The 15,802-nt window shown below is 35.5% G+C and overlaps 1 protein-coding gene across 4 annotated transcripts in view; it reads right to left on the bottom strand.

Annotated features, from left to right (window-relative positions):
- RELCH (RAB11 binding and LisH domain, coiled-coil and HEAT repeat containing) overlaps positions 1-15,802 on the bottom strand; it is a 112,374-nt gene that overhangs the window by 76,012 nt on the left and 20,560 nt on the right. For all 4 annotated transcript variants that reach the window (XM_039230517.1, XM_039230516.1, XM_039230515.1 and 1 more), the window contains exons 2-7: positions 12,957-13,046; positions 4,467-4,538; positions 4,300-4,355; positions 4,085-4,198; positions 938-1,141; positions 741-832 (exon numbers count right to left, since the gene is read on the bottom strand). In XM_039230517.1, the coding sequence (XP_039086448.1) occupies positions 741-832; positions 938-1,141; positions 4,085-4,198; positions 4,300-4,355; positions 4,467-4,538; positions 12,957-13,046 (628 nt within the window). The remainder of the gene's footprint in view (positions 1-740; positions 833-937; positions 1,142-4,084; positions 4,199-4,299; positions 4,356-4,466; positions 4,539-12,956; positions 13,047-15,802) is intronic.

The raw sequence follows: 15,802 nt of genomic DNA on the forward strand, positions 1-15,802 counted from the left end.
AAGTGTATTTCTTAAAATTTGCAATAGTGTAAATCTCATAACAGATTTAATACATTAAAAGTGTAACACATTAATAGAAAACTGGTTGGCAACTGATTAATCTTTTCTGTACCATATACTCGAATGCTTCATATACCTAAAAGTACAGCTACAAACTCTTACCAATGAAGCATAAAAATGGCCTTATAAATTCTGCTTTGAATTAGCACTTTTCTGTATTTGCCGAACAGAAAAACCGCATCTAACCCACAGGATTATAGTAAGAATTAAATGAGATAATCTGTAGGAAATACAACATTAGTGTGAAGGAGTTATTAATATTGATACAACTATGGGGAAGTAAAAATTATCTTATTCCTTGGTTCCAAGAGTTAATCAATTATATGATTAATACAATGACTTAACTTTTTTGGGAGTAAAAAGAAGATATTAAATATATAAAACAATTAAAAGACATTCTTTCAAAAGTAATAGAATATGAAAAATTATGTCTTACAACTGAAATGTTATTTTATATATTTATATAACCTGCCAATTTCTTTTAAAACTTTTAAGAGATTCTTGGGGTGGGGGGAGGGAAAGGGGGGGTGATGGGCACGGAGGAGGGCACTTGTGGGGATGAGCACTGGGTGTTATATGGAAACCAACTTGACAATAAACTATTAAAAAAAACCCAAACATTTACACAAGAAAAAAAACAACTTTAAGAGATTCTTTAGAAATGATGATTAAGTACTAACCTTTCAAGTCTTCTGATTTGCTCCATCAAAGACCATTTCTCACTATTTAATAAACTAATTTTATCTTCTAATTTCTGTACTAGCAAGGAGTTCTAAAATCAAAATGGGAGAAAAACAGAAACTCAAGATCTCATAGCATGCTTTTACACAGTTTAAAAACTTTTTGTGGACTTGACTAGTTAGTTAATACTGTTTACCTCTACAGTCTGAGGCGTTTCAAGGCTTGGAGGAAGGTTGCCTAAAACTGGTGTAAGAGCCTCTAATTCATCTTCCTCTACACCACTGGCCACATCCACAAGATCCTTCCCAGTCACTTGATGATTTCCAAAATCTCGGTAGAGTTGCAGTAAGTCTGGAGGTTTTGGAATGTTTAGTCCTACATCATCCCATAGTTCAAAATCCTAAAAGGTTAATGATAATAATATGTAAAGAAAAAAAACTATAAGGAACTTCTATCCTGCATTTTTGAGATTCATTTTAATCCTGATAGGCTAATATCTTGAAAAGCCAACAAAATCATAATTTTGGCGTAAGGTCAAAGTGTAGGTTCCAGGTGAGTCCACATCACTGTTTAACTTTACATTTTCCACTGCCTGCTATTATTCTTGTAAGTTTCCTGATATTCTAAGTAAACAGGCTTAACTGTCTTAGATGTCAAAATGTTGTACATTTAATGAAATCTTTTTATGAAATCTCTCAAAAACATAAACTCTTAACTTTTAAGATTGTGTTAACTCTCAAGCTTATAAAATATACTTAAATATTTGCATGAAATCATAGAACATGTCTATATGAAGAAAATCTTAGTTCATAAGTTATACCCGTTATTTATAAGTAAACTAATTGAGGCATTAATTTTGTTCTTCCTTTCTTTATTATTCTAACCTATATATATTTAGCGTTTTCTCTGGTGGGTAAGCAAGCAATTTAATCTGCTTGCTTTCTTGATATAGCTGCTTGAATCTCATTAAAAAAATTTTTTTTAATGTTTTATTTATTTCTGAGAGAGGGAGAGAGAGAGAGACAGCATGAACAGGGGAAGGTCAGAGAGAGAGGGAGACACAGAATCTGAAACAGGCTCCAAGCTGCCAGCACAGAGCCCATGCGGGGTCAGAACCCACGAACTGTGAGATCATGACATGAGCCGAAGTTGGACGCTCGACCAACTGAGCCAACCAGGCACCCCTTGAATCTCATTTATATTATTTATTTATTTTTTTAAATGTTTTATTTATTTTAGGAGAGAGAGAGAGACAGCGTGAGCAGGGGAGGGTCAGAGAGAGAGGGAGTCACAGACTCTGAAACAGGCTCCAGGCTCTGAGCTGGCAGTCAGCACAGAGCCCGACGCGGGGCTCAAACCCACTAACCGCGAGATCATGACCCAAGCGAAAGTCGGACGCTTAACCGACTAAGCCACCCAGGCGCCCCAACATTTATATTATTTTTATTAAAACATTTTTTGGGGCACCTGGGTGGCTCCGTTGGTTAAGCGTCTGACTTTGGTTCAGGTCATGATCTCACGTTTCGTGGGTTCGAGCCCCGTGACAGGCTCTTGCGGACAGCTAGCTCAGAGCCTGGAGCCTGCTTCAGATTCTGTGTCTCCCCCTCTCTCTGACCCTCCCCTGCTCACACGGTCTCTCTCTCTCTCAGAAATAAATAAAACATTAAAAAATAAATAAAAACATGTTTTAAGTTTATTTATTTTGTGAGAGAGAGAGTCTATATAAGTGGGGTAGGTAGGGGCAGAGAAAGAGGGAAAGAGAATTCCAAGCTCTGCTAATAGCGCAGAGCCAGATGCGCAGCTCGAACTCATGAACCATGAGATCATGAGTTGAGCAGAGATCAAAAGTCGGATGCTTAATCAACTGAGCTATCCAGGTGCCCCTAATCTAATCTGTATTATTAAAAATGCTTTTGACAATTTTCAGAATCCAAATAGCTGCTCTTCGATTTGTTGTACATATAGCATTCTCTTGAATTCAATCTAACACAATTTTATTACTAAAGTACAAAAAGGCATAGCACCTCAAGAATTCTATGGGCAAAGATTTTTTGAAGAGCTTTATAAAATTCCAGAATAATCAATCACATGCAAATATACTGTCCTACCATTCTCTCTTTCTCTAACACATCAAAATTTAGTACTAATTTGGTACCTTGTAACTTATTTATTTGTAATTTATTTGGGAAATTTTCTTTGAGAAACTATGCCATATTAGTCTGAATGTTCTAACTGTGACAATCTTATTCCTTTGAGGCTTTATTTAAATAATGAGAATAGTCATTATTGAGGTTTAAATCCGAAGCAGATATAAGGCAGGTATTAAAAGTGGGGGCTTTGGAGAAACCAGACCCAAGTATGAAATTCCTATCTGTCTCCATTTATTACTGTTATAAATTAATTGGAAACTTAAACATATCATCTGTAAAATGGGTATACTTACCTCTGAGGATTTTTGTAAGGATAAAATAAAATGTGTATTAAGGTCTTAATACAGTGCTTGGTCTACAACAAGGACTAAACAAATTTAAGCTTTAAAATAATTATTAAATGACTACTACACATATTATTCAAATGTCCATTTATCCATCTATAGTCAACAAACATTTATTAGATATCCACCATGTGTTTAGAAAAAGGAATAAAATATTGTTGCCATTCAGGGGCTTTCACCATTCAAGAGTGAGGACATAAAGAAACAGGTAGAATCTGAAGTATCACAGATACTATAGAGAACTGTCAAGAATTCAGAGAGAGGAGTCCATTTCTATTTTGAGGCAGAAGGAAGGATTTTGGAAAGGTGATGACCTGTGTGCACTCTCATGGACAAGGTTTAGGTATTTACAAGGCACATGGCAACGAGGGGAAAGAACGAACAAAAGCACAAAACTCTGAAGGAACAAGATATGCTGAGGGGGATGCAAGCCCTTCTGTCTGGCAAGATTATAGTAAACAGGCAAAAGCTAATTTTGGAGAGGCAGGTGGATGATAAGCTAAAACAAAAGCTGAGAGTGCATTAGAATTTAGAATTGATTAAGGAAGGATTTAAAGTAGTAGCGAGGAGAAGGCTAACGTGAAAATGGAGATATTTAGAAGGCGAGGATATTAATAAGATGAAGAAATAGATATAGTGGGAGTAAGACAGTGACAAAGTGGAGTGTGGCAATGAGAGTATGACCAAAAGAATACTAGACTGTGTGAGTACAGAAGTGTTTGGTAACTAGTATTATAGAATTTTACTGCATGACTTCTAAAAAATTAAAGAAACTAGATAAAAAAAGAAAGTACATTATAAGTGAAAAATGAAACAAATCATTGTCAAAAAAAAAAAAAGTAATTGTACCTGATCATCATTTTCATCTGAAAAGGTTATTGATGTAAGCTTGTAGTTATTCTTCAATAAAAATTCATTGACTAAGAAGTTTAGAGCTCTCTTTTCAAGAGGTTTGATTGGTTCCTACAGGCAAAATAAAAGATACAATACTATAAGTTTCCTTCCATCAATACTTGTGCTACCTTTTTATGTGGAAGATACTTTGAGGTCTGTCATTTACCCACCTGAATTTCAGGACTTGATTTGTAATTTTTTCGTTCCTGTAAAGGAACTTCGTGTTCTGGTGGAAGAAAATATAAATAATACTTTACCACTTTATATTTGAAAATATCTCAGCTACTTCTACATTGTCAAAGTAGAAAAAGTCTCAAAAAAGTTTTATGTACACCACCTGCAGCCTTTGTCAGGTTGGCTCGGAGGGCCTGAATGGTCTCCTTGGCTTTCCGTAGTTCAAACTCCAGGACTGGACAGGGATTTGGAATAAACACACACAGGCATCCAACCAAGAAAAGGGAAACAAAAATAAAAAAATAAAAAGCAAGGATGGGTATGAAAAAAAAATACATTCTGTATCGAAAACAGAAAGCATGCAATCTTTATGAAATTTGTGAACGCATGCAGCAGAGTTGGTTTGCAAGCAAACTGGTGAATGTTTTCCATAGTTTTAGAATTCAGGGGGATTGTTGATCAAAGGTTCTAGCTGTCTGACAAGGAATAGCTCTATTTAAAAAGAAAATCTATGGCATATTCTCATTTACGTAAATAAAAATAGTCATCTGGGTGCTTGTACTTCACTCAGTGTAGGTAAGAAAATGCAGTGGAATGTTTTCAGGTGACATCATTTTAGGGGCAAAGACAAAAATTTAAATTAAGTCCAAGCAAATATACTTAAAGAAAACCTTAGTTTTAAAAAAGTCAAAGGTACTTTTAAATGCATTACGTAGAATAATGTTGTAAATCAATACGTAGAAAAATTACTGAATATATCCCTTCATCAAGATATTGAAGAAATATGGTTTAAATATTTAATAAATGTTGTCATAGCTATAAGTTTTTCTACCAACAAATGAATGTTTTTTACAAACGAGCACAGATACGTTAAACACGTATCTCAAAAAATGTTCCTATGGTTTTAGGTTTCATTTTAAGCCAAAGGGTAGAAACAGTTTGTCTTTTAATTTCTATTTAAGACCATTCTAAAGTAAATGTGTACAATTCTAAATGTACAGTACCTAAGGATACTAAGTAAAATTAAGTAGGATTTCAAAATTTCTGATAACTCTCCAAAGAGATACCTCTTCATGTCAAGAGATATCAACTAATGAAACTCAAAGATTTCTCTGGTTTTTGATAAGATAAACATGAATCTGAGGAAACATTTTTAAAAGCTCTTTAAAATGTTTCATCACAAGCAAGATTTAACTAACTGGGAACTTTCTTTAAAATACATAAATATTGCTCTGAAGAAAAAGCAAGCTTAGCTCTGGGGGGGTGGGGAGCCATTTCCGTGAAGTAAAGCTCTGGGAAAATTAAGCGATCTTTGTCACAACTAGATATTTAAAACTTACAGCATTTAAATAGCTCTGCATAAAAACCAGAAAATTAAAATATTTAAAAATGGCATTTTTTTCCTGATTGGCTAATAAACAGAAAAAGAAGATGGCAATGAGATGCTATCAGAGACGACACAGCTATAAAAATATATGGAAAAATTAGGATTCACTCAGTTTGCATATTTCCATTAAAAACATCAGATGTAACTGAATCACATCTAGTACATGAAGGCCAATTATTTTGATGCACAGAACTTCACTGCAGCAACATGAAAGCACAACTAAAAGTCAGATGACATGTATGTTACTATTTCTTTTTTGGTAATTAGCAATGCTGATCTGCAAACATTTCTGTGCAACAAAGTTAAAACATTTTTCCTAAAACTTACACTTCTGGAAACAGAGTTTGTGTTTAAAATCAGACTGCACACATTCAGTGTGTAAGTACAAAACAGGTTTAATTTCAAAGCTCTAGGTAATTGATTTTGATCTAAAAATACTTAACTATGCCTTAAGTAAAATCAGTACATGTATTATGCTTTTAGTATCACTTACAATTTACTAAGACATATTACAGAACAATTGCAGATCAGAAATGCCTGCACCAGAATGATAGAAATATGAAAAAAATAAATTAAAAAAAGGTTAAAACACAAACTGTGAAAAACTCAAATTCAACTGGTGAAAAGTTTAGGTGACTAAGAGCAAAACATTAAATGATCAAGGCACAGAAAGCCAGAAAAACCCATGTCAGACGGCAAGAATTTATATTTTTATGCACATCTACAAATACATTGCCAAATGTCACTGAAAGTTACCAATGCTTTGAAAAGATAGTTCTTATCAAAATGAATTCACTCTGCTGCATGTTTCTTAATATACGATATAGACTTTGAAAGACAAAGGCATATATATTTGAAGCTATAGCACATTTCTGTAAAAGCACGGTATGATCAAGTAATTGCAGTTACATGAGAAAGTTTCACAAGAAAAGTCTGAATAGCTATATTTACACATACATGAATTTGTCTCCTCTTTATTAAAGAACACTAGATTAAAACTTAAAATTAATTATCCTAGAAAGACATAAATTGTACCAAAAGAGATACATTGTACCAAATATTTTAATTCTTTATAGAACTGTTTGAACATGTGTATTTAATTCTTCATAGAGCGGTTTGAGCATGTGTATGTTTGTAAAAACAAAATAAAACACTGTAGGAACCAACTACCAACCTGCTCACTCCACTATCTCAATCCTCTACGAATAGGCTAACCCTACCGAAGGCAATTTTATTGGAACTAAAGTAATAAGTGCAAAAATGTAGGTATATTCTAATATTACATATTAGAATCTTACCAAAATAATCAATGATAACTAGTATAAGCAACTCTATAGTGTTTGTAATCGTTATTCACCAACCAGGGTTAGAATACTGGTACACTATCAGAGAGATACGTATCTGAGTGCTGCAAGATCATGTTCTCATGACTTTACATAAAGGTAAAGTGTTAAATTTCAAAGCAGAAAATAAAATCAATCCTTTGTGGTCCAATCAATATAGCACTATGTTCCTCTGAAATATTTGCTAGTCTTAGATATTTTGGCACGGAACTCAAAATACTATTTTAGACAAATTTTTCCATAACTCTGATACAACTCTGATCAGAGTCGAGTATTTTTTCATTCCTATTCCTGTTCACTGTTGAAGGGTTCCAATCTATAGGGCTGAGCCAAGGTCTTTGCCATGGTAGACATGAAGCGGTCTTCTTTCAAGTCAGACTTTCCTGGATTTTTTCCCCCAAAGTATCTGAATTCATAATAAAATACCACTTCCCCATTTTTTTTTTTGTTTTTTAATGTTTATTTACTTTTGAGAGCATGAGCAAGGGAGGGGCAGAGCTAGAGAGAGAGAGAGAGAGAGAGAGAGAGAGAGAGAGAGGGAGAGAGAATCCCAAGCAGGCTCCACGCTATCAACACAAAGCTACACATAGGGCTCAAACCCATGAACTGTGAGATCATGACATGAGCCAAAGTCGGACACTCAACCGACTGAGCCCCTCAGGTGCCCCAACTATTTCTCCATTTTTAATGCTTATTTTATTATCCCAGGAACAGTTCTAAGAAATAAGAAAATTCTTTCCAGGGTATGAGTTAAAATAAAAATCTATTCCTAAAATGATACGAAAATCCTAAGGCAGAACCATCACCACCCCTCCTGAGTTTAGAGAATTCTCCCTGCCTATTACAAACATCAGAAAGGAATACTACTGTTAGGCAAGACTTAGTAGATAGTGAAAAATGAATGAATGGAAGTAAGACACAATCTCCACAGTTTATAGACATTTAGTTTTCTATTCATCCTAGTGGGAAAAAAAAATCCTCTTCCCCAAGCCTTAAAAGAAAAAAAATTATTCCTATTTTTGTCCTCCTTGCTCAGGTTCTCTTATAGTCTCTGTCTATCCCTCATCTCACGGTGTTTTTCCGGGTACCATCTTCAATCCTTTTCTTACCCTAGTATCCCACTGGATTGATTATTTACTCTTATGGTTTTAACTGAGACAACTACTCTGAAGATTCAAAAATCTTTAAATCTTTTCCCAAAGACACAGTCCTACCTAATTATCTCTAGGATATGCCCACCTGAATGTCTCATAAGTTTTGAAATTCTATCTAAATGAATTTCATCCTCCTCTCAAATCTGCTTTTCCTTCTTCCTTCTGTAGCCTCTCTCCATTAATGGCACCACTATCTATCCAGATGCCCAAACAGGAAACCTGGAGATTACGCTGCACTTACCCCTTGTGCTTACTCAGCCCACATTTATTAAATGTTCGAGCCATATTAATTCCAACCCTTGAATAACCCTTTAAAAAGCTATTCACCTCAACCGTCTCTGCAATTATCCTAGTTCAGACCTTTATGACTTACCATATAAATTACAACACCCTAGGGGCACCAGGGCAGCTCAGTCGGTTCAACATCTGACTCTTGATTTCGGCTCAGGTCATGATCTCACAGTCGGGAGATCAAGCCCCATGTCAGGCTCCATGTTCATTGTGGAGCCTACTCGGGATTTTCTCTCTTCGCCCCTCCCCAGCTCATTCTCTCCCTCTCTCTCAAATAAATAAACTTTAAAAAAGTGACAACACCCTACAACCATATTAAAAGATTGTTGCCTTTAAAGCCTTGTTGGGAGCTTCTGTATCACTTAATCATATACAAAATCATAAAGATTTAGGTAAGGCTCAAAATAAGAAAAACAAAAAGTACTGCTGATAGGAAGTACAGATATCTGTACTAGGGGAGAAACACGTAAGAAAGAGACAAATGGGCCTATTTAATCTGGATTATCTCAATATGTATGTTGCAGGCCAAGAGCTAAGGGATGAGAGGGGCTCCTGACGCTGATTCTTAGTCAGCGAACAGGCCAGGTTATTTCCCAGGCAAAAATCCAATCATTTTAGAACGTCTACTAGATTGTGTAAGCTTTACAAAGGCTTCAAATGTCTACTTTGTTGGTTACTGTTAACAGAACAGCATAATACCTTGAGTATGGAGTAAGCACTCCATAAATGTTACTTGAATGAATGGATATTCAGAGACTCTGATGCTAAAAGACAGATCGTGTGAAACTGAGACAGGGTTATAGGTGGTTCCAAAATTAACAAGGCCCTTACCACAGTGTCTAAAGTACTGACTATTTATTTATATTATAGATATAGACATTTTCAGGACAAATTCCTTGAGAGCAGAAACTTTATTTCATGCTTCATTTCTATCTATTTCATGCATCTTCTTAAGCAGATGCTTAAGATGTCTAAAATAAACTTTAAAATGGCAATCCCAACATTTAAAATAACCTGTTCCTTGCTATCTTTAAGAAAACTTGAAAATTTAAGGGGTGAAATACATACGTACCAACCAACACTGTATTTCTTTAATAACATACTGAACACTCAGGTTAAGCTCATTTTGGTTTGGTGTCTACTAGTTTTTAAATCATTTTTATGTGAAAATTTACACTTCTAAATTCAGAAATGGAAAATATTTAAAATGAAAAGCTTTTAAAAAATTTACTTCTTTTAAAAGAAAACGGCTGTGCTGAAATCATCTCATATGGGAAAGACAGGATTCTGCTATCCACATGAATGTTCAGGTGGGTCAAAGCTACAGGCTGATGATAAAAGATACATCATGGGCTCTGGAATAAAACCCTATGTCTTGATCCCTTATCATATGGAGGCTACTGGGCAAATTTGTTAATTGTGGTGAGTCTCAGTTTTCTGATCTATAAAACAAGGATATCATGACCGATCCTTCAGGACTGTTAATAAGATTAAATAAAATGTTTTACACACAGCACTCCAGCACAGTGCCTGGCACAGAGCCAACACTCAATTAACATTAGTTCATTTTGAGACATCTTCCTCTTTGAAGGAAAACCTATACAGACTTGAAAAAATAACCAGATTTTTAAATTTAGGAAAAAGATAGTAAGAATGATGCTGAAAACAGAGTACCTATTTGTCTTATAACAGCAACAGGTGAATAGAGTGGAACAGACCCTACATTTAGGTGGTGGGGCAATGAACTCAAATCAATACCTGTGTTATCTATAAGTTCCTTCTGCCCAAGATGGGTATAGAAAATTTTAATAAAGAAATTTCTGTTCTTTCTTAGTGAGGTTTACATGGGATCCAATCACAGATGTAGAATCTTTTCTGAATTATTGGTGTTTCGATAAGCCTTTAAGTTACTATCAATGGTGAGCAAGGAGTCGAAAATCTTTTTGAAAATGGGAACTGTGATTAATTGAAACGTTTTCATAAAGTGTCACCCACATATTACATATTGGGTTCAATAATAGGCAATGGTACAAAAGCTCTGTAAGTCTAAAAGTTACTCTCTTATAATAACACACGTTTTTCTTCCCCTTTCCAATGAAGATAGAAGATAGCATTTATTTACATATTAGCACTGTATAATGATCAAAAATTACTTTATCTTCCCAAACCTGGAGACAGTATAATCTTTAGATTAAAAATACAAGGTCAAAACCACGATGTATTTACAACATTTCATTCTTAGCTATGCTTGGTTACATAACATTTTGCTTTTACATCAATGTTTCCCCTAAACAGAAACATTAAAATACCGAAATAATGAGAATAATGATGAACCCCTTACATCAGACTAAATCTAAAATATAGGTTTTCAAAATTAAAGGAAAGAAAATAATTATGTGACCAATTTTGGGGTAGGAGTTACTTCCCAATTATATAACCATTTGAACAATACAATGTACAAAACTAGATGTATTTGATTAGTCTAATAAATTACCATGTATTTAATGTTTGATACATAACATAAAAAATCTAATATCTAACATACACTGTATAACTATATAACATACCACTTAACAAATGATAAAGTAGGATAAATTAGTCCTAAAATTATTCAAATAATTTCCATTTAATCTATTGATTTGAAGATATTACTAATGTGATTTGTTGTTTTGATACAACACTCAATAAATAATGCTTATGACTAAATCATGATTTGACATGGGGAGCCACATTCAACTCTTCCAATGACTTCCTCATTCAGTTGATATTGCTACTATTTACACTGCTGAATCCTCTCTTTGCTTCTGCTAAACTGAAAACAGTTTCATCACTTTTTTTCCTAAGTCCTACAATACCATCTGAGATTTAAAATTATTCAATATTTCTATCTTGAGCACTGAATGAAAATCATATATTGAAATGTCATTTTTTTAAAAATGTTTTTTATTTATTTCTAGGAGAGAGAGAGAGACACAGCATGAGCAGGGGAGGGTCAGAGAGAGAGGGAGTCACAGACTGAAACAGGCTCCAGGCTCTGAACTGGCAGTCAGCACAGAGCCCGACGCGGGGCTCGAACCCACGAACGAGATCATGACCTAAGCGAAAGTCGGACGCTTAACCGACTAAGCCACCCAGGCGCCCCTTGAAATGTCATTTTTAACTAGGTCAAACCTCACTCTTCCTGTGAAGAGGTACTGTTGAACAGTCAGTTGTGGGCTCTGCTGCTGGGTTATCTGCACTTGAATTTAGCCCTGCCACTAGAGTTGTATATAATCCCTCCTAGTGTCTCAGTTTCCTCGGGAGGAGAGAATGATGACAACCCTGTGAGTCAATGAGTCAATATACATTTAGAACAGTGATTAGATCAAGTGCTACATAAAAATTAGCACTCACTTTTATTCATAATGACCATGAAAGGTAAATATTTGATAGACTGTAATTAACTTCCCACAGTAAATAGAAGAAAAATTCTAGAAAGGAATCCTCATTATGAGTATTCCCTGATCCCATACTGCCTCCATGGGCTCCATCTGTCCCATGTGGTATCACTCCGCGCCAGGAGTGCTCACCATTTTGGTGGAGAGCAAAATACCCAACTCAGGTCTGTCTGCTTTCCCCATCTAAGAGCCAATGTTCTATGAAAACTAGAATTCCTATAAAGCACTCCAGAATGACTTCGATTACAGACAGCCACAGCTCTGAGGCACCTGACAGGCACCAGACATTTGACACTAAAGGAGCTAAGCCTGTTACACTGGTAATTTCCTGGGCAGACCCTCACCAGGAGCCTGCTGGTTTCATTAGATGAAGGCACAACACAGCGAGTACAAACTGGTCTTCTCAAGTTCTTACAGACACAATGGTGAAGCCTAGAAGGCAGAACTGATAGGAACGTGAAGATGGGAAGAGACTGGTATGAATAACTAAGCATTTAGAAAGAGTGTTGGTCTTATTGGAATAAGCAAGGTCCCGGAAGCCTCTGCCATACCACATATTAACCCTTTATTTTCTGGTACATAGGATAGTCATGGGAAATTTCTGGAGGGATGCTGTGATGACTAGGGAGCACTTACGGGTCTCAAGACAAAGTTTTATTAACCAACCAGTGTGGAAGTATTTCAACCAATTTTCACAATCAGTAGTGTTGTATTGATATAGAACACCTAAATATCAGCTCTGGTTTGGAACATCAAAGGAACCTGTTTTATACCAGTCAGAGAACTAGATGATTGTAAACTGTTGCCCACAAACAGAACTAAATAAATTTTAGGTGTGCATAACCAGAAACTTACAGCATGACTGGAAGAGGAAGTTGGGGAGTAGGATGTTCCCTACAGCCAATAAATTAGTAACATAACTTTGCGTATTAACTTTTATAATTATATTCACATACCAAATTGTAGAAGGGAATTCCTCAAGTCATTTTATTATTTCTTGAATGTGAAAGAATCCAAATCTGTCTTTACAATGTTACTCACCTGCCACTCTTTCATCTGTTTCCCTGTTCCCATCATCTGAATATCTTGCAAAGTCTAAAGAATCAAGAGTACTGATGCTCCCAGCTCGATCTGTAACAATGAGAAAAAATAAATTTATTTTTATTTAATTGTCAAGATAAAACACTAGAAATCATTTACCTATGATTATTATCAGTTCACAAAACTATGATTCTAAATTCTACTAAAACAGGGGCACCTGGGTGGCTCAGTTGGTGAGCGTCTAACTCTTGATTTCTGCTCAGGTTATGATTCTAGGGCCATAGGATTGAGCGCCGTGTCAGGCTCCACACATGGAGCCTGCTTAAGAGTCAATCTCTCTCTTTCTCTTTCTCTCTCTGCCCCTCTCTCTTGTTCATGCTCTCTCTATGAAGTAAACTCTAGTGAAACAATAAACTAAGGTAAAAATGCTCATATCAATTAAACTATTTTTTTGAAGTTTATTTACTTATTTTGAGACAAAGAAAGGGAGGGGCAGAGAGAGGGAGAGACAGAATACAAACCAGGCTCGACACTCAGCGTGGAGCCCAACTCAGGGCTCAATCTCAAGTGAGATCACGACCTGAGCTGAAATTAAGAGTTTGGTGCTTAACCGACTGAGTCACCCAGGTACCCCTCAATTAAACTACTTTAAAATAACTAAAGTGTCCCTGCCCCAAACTCTGGCTAACTCCTTAAAAATGCCCACACAGGGCAGACTGCAACCAGTCCAGTTAAAGACAAAAACAAAACTGAAATGAAATTTGAGCTACAATCTTAGAGTTTGCAGACTGAATTCCAGAAAATAATTTCCAATGGAAAAAAAACCAACACTTTTGAAAAAATAGAACAAAATCCTGTCTTCACAACATAGCACATATTTGTCCACTGTACAATCCCAAACTACTTCATACACAAGACCCAGTAAAATGTGACCCAGTCTCCAGACTGAACATGATCAACAGGGACCAACCCCAACTGGAATTAACAGATTAAGATTTAAAAATAACTACTAAAACTACGCGCAGTGAAGTTGAGGATTATGTGCACACAATGAAAAAAGAGAGACTCTTAGCAGAAAAACAAAGAACATTAAAAATACCCATGGAGGAGGACACTTGTGGGGATGAGCACTGAGTGTTATGTGGAAACTAATTTGACAATAAACTATTTGTAAAAAAAAAAAAAAAAAAAAAAAGGTTAATGGCCCCCCCAAAAAAAAAACAAAAAAAAAAACCATGGAAACCCTAAAATAGGAAATTATCTGAAACTTAAAATTCTTCAACAGTTTAATAACAAAATGGAAATAACTGAGGAAGGAGTCAGACCTTCAAGATAGATTAATAGAAATTATACAATCTTAAGAACAGAGAGGGAAAAAAAAGATTAAAAAACAAAATAAAAGCCTCAGGGACCTATGGGAAAATAATAAAAGATCTGATAAATGTGAAACTGGGGTCAACAATAGGTAAGACAAGAAAGAGATGGGACAGATACAAATTCAAAGAGCTCAAAGAACACTACTGAAGATAAAGAGAAGAGAAACTTAGGCACATCATAATCAAATTGCTGAAAACCAAAAATGAAGAGAAAATATTAAATGCAGCCAGAAAAAAATAATATTTTACATATAGGGAAAAAGCAGTTTGAATGACTGCTGATTTCTCATAAGACCCCATGAAACCAAAGGTGTCCAGATTGGAAAGGAAGAAATATAACTATTTCTATTTTAAATATTAAAAAAACTATGGAACTCACAAAAAGATAATTAGACCTAAGAAGTAAGTTTCTAAAAGTTGCAGAACATGAGATCAACACACAAAATTCAAGTTTTAAGTTACTAGTGATGAACAATCCTAAGGCAATTTTTTAAAAAAATTTCATTTCCAAAAACATCCAAAGAATAAAATACCTAAGAAAGACACCCCAAGATTACAGACGAGACGATCCATCCATGTTAGGATAGCAAAAATCCTTAATACACAGATTCAATGGAACTCCTGCAATCCCTATTTAAAAAGAAAATCTTTGCTGACTTTCCCCCCTTCTTTTGCAAATATTGAGAAACTGATCCTAGAAAAAGCAATCTTTTTTTTAATGTTTATTTTTGAGAGAGAAAGAGAGAGAGAGGGGAAGAGCAGAGAGAAAGGGAGACTGAGAATCTGATGCAGGCTCCCTGCCATCAGCATGAAGCTGGATTGGAGGCCTGAAACCCATGAACCGCGAGATCATGACCTGAGCCGAAGTCTGATGCTCAACCGACTGAGCCACTCAGGCATCCCACAATCTTTTTTTTTTTTTTAAAGTTTAATTATTTGAGCAATCTCTATACCCAATGTGGAATCTGAACTCATGACCCCAAGATCAAGAGCTGCACGCTCTTCCAACTGAGCCAGCCAGGCACCCCCAAAGCTGAAGCAATCTTGTACAAGAATAAGGTATACAAAAGGCTAATGAGTATACTGAAGGATGCTCAACATCATTAGTCATCAGAGAAATGAAAATCAAACCACAATGAGTTACCATTTCAAACCTACTAGATGCCTATAATCAAGAAGACAGGAAACAAGTGTTTCAGAGGATGTGGAAAGCGGAAACCACATACACAGTGCTGGCTGGAATGTAAAATGGCTCTACCACTTAGGAACAGTTTGGCGGTTCCTCAACAAGTTAAACATAGAATTCCCATATGGTATATGCCCTAGGTGTATACCCAAGAGAAATGGAAACCTACATTCACACAAAAACTTGTTCTTTAGTGTTCATTCACAGCATTATGTACAATGGCAACAAAACACAAATGAATCAAATGTCCATTAACTGATGAATGGGTAAATAAAATGGGGGTA

The sequence above is a fragment of the Hyaena hyaena genome, unplaced genomic scaffold (assembly GCF_003009895.1).
Source record: "Hyaena hyaena isolate Hyena2069 unplaced genomic scaffold, ASM300989v1 scaffold_47, whole genome shotgun sequence".
Taxonomy (NCBI): domain Eukaryota; kingdom Metazoa; phylum Chordata; class Mammalia; order Carnivora; family Hyaenidae; genus Hyaena; species Hyaena hyaena.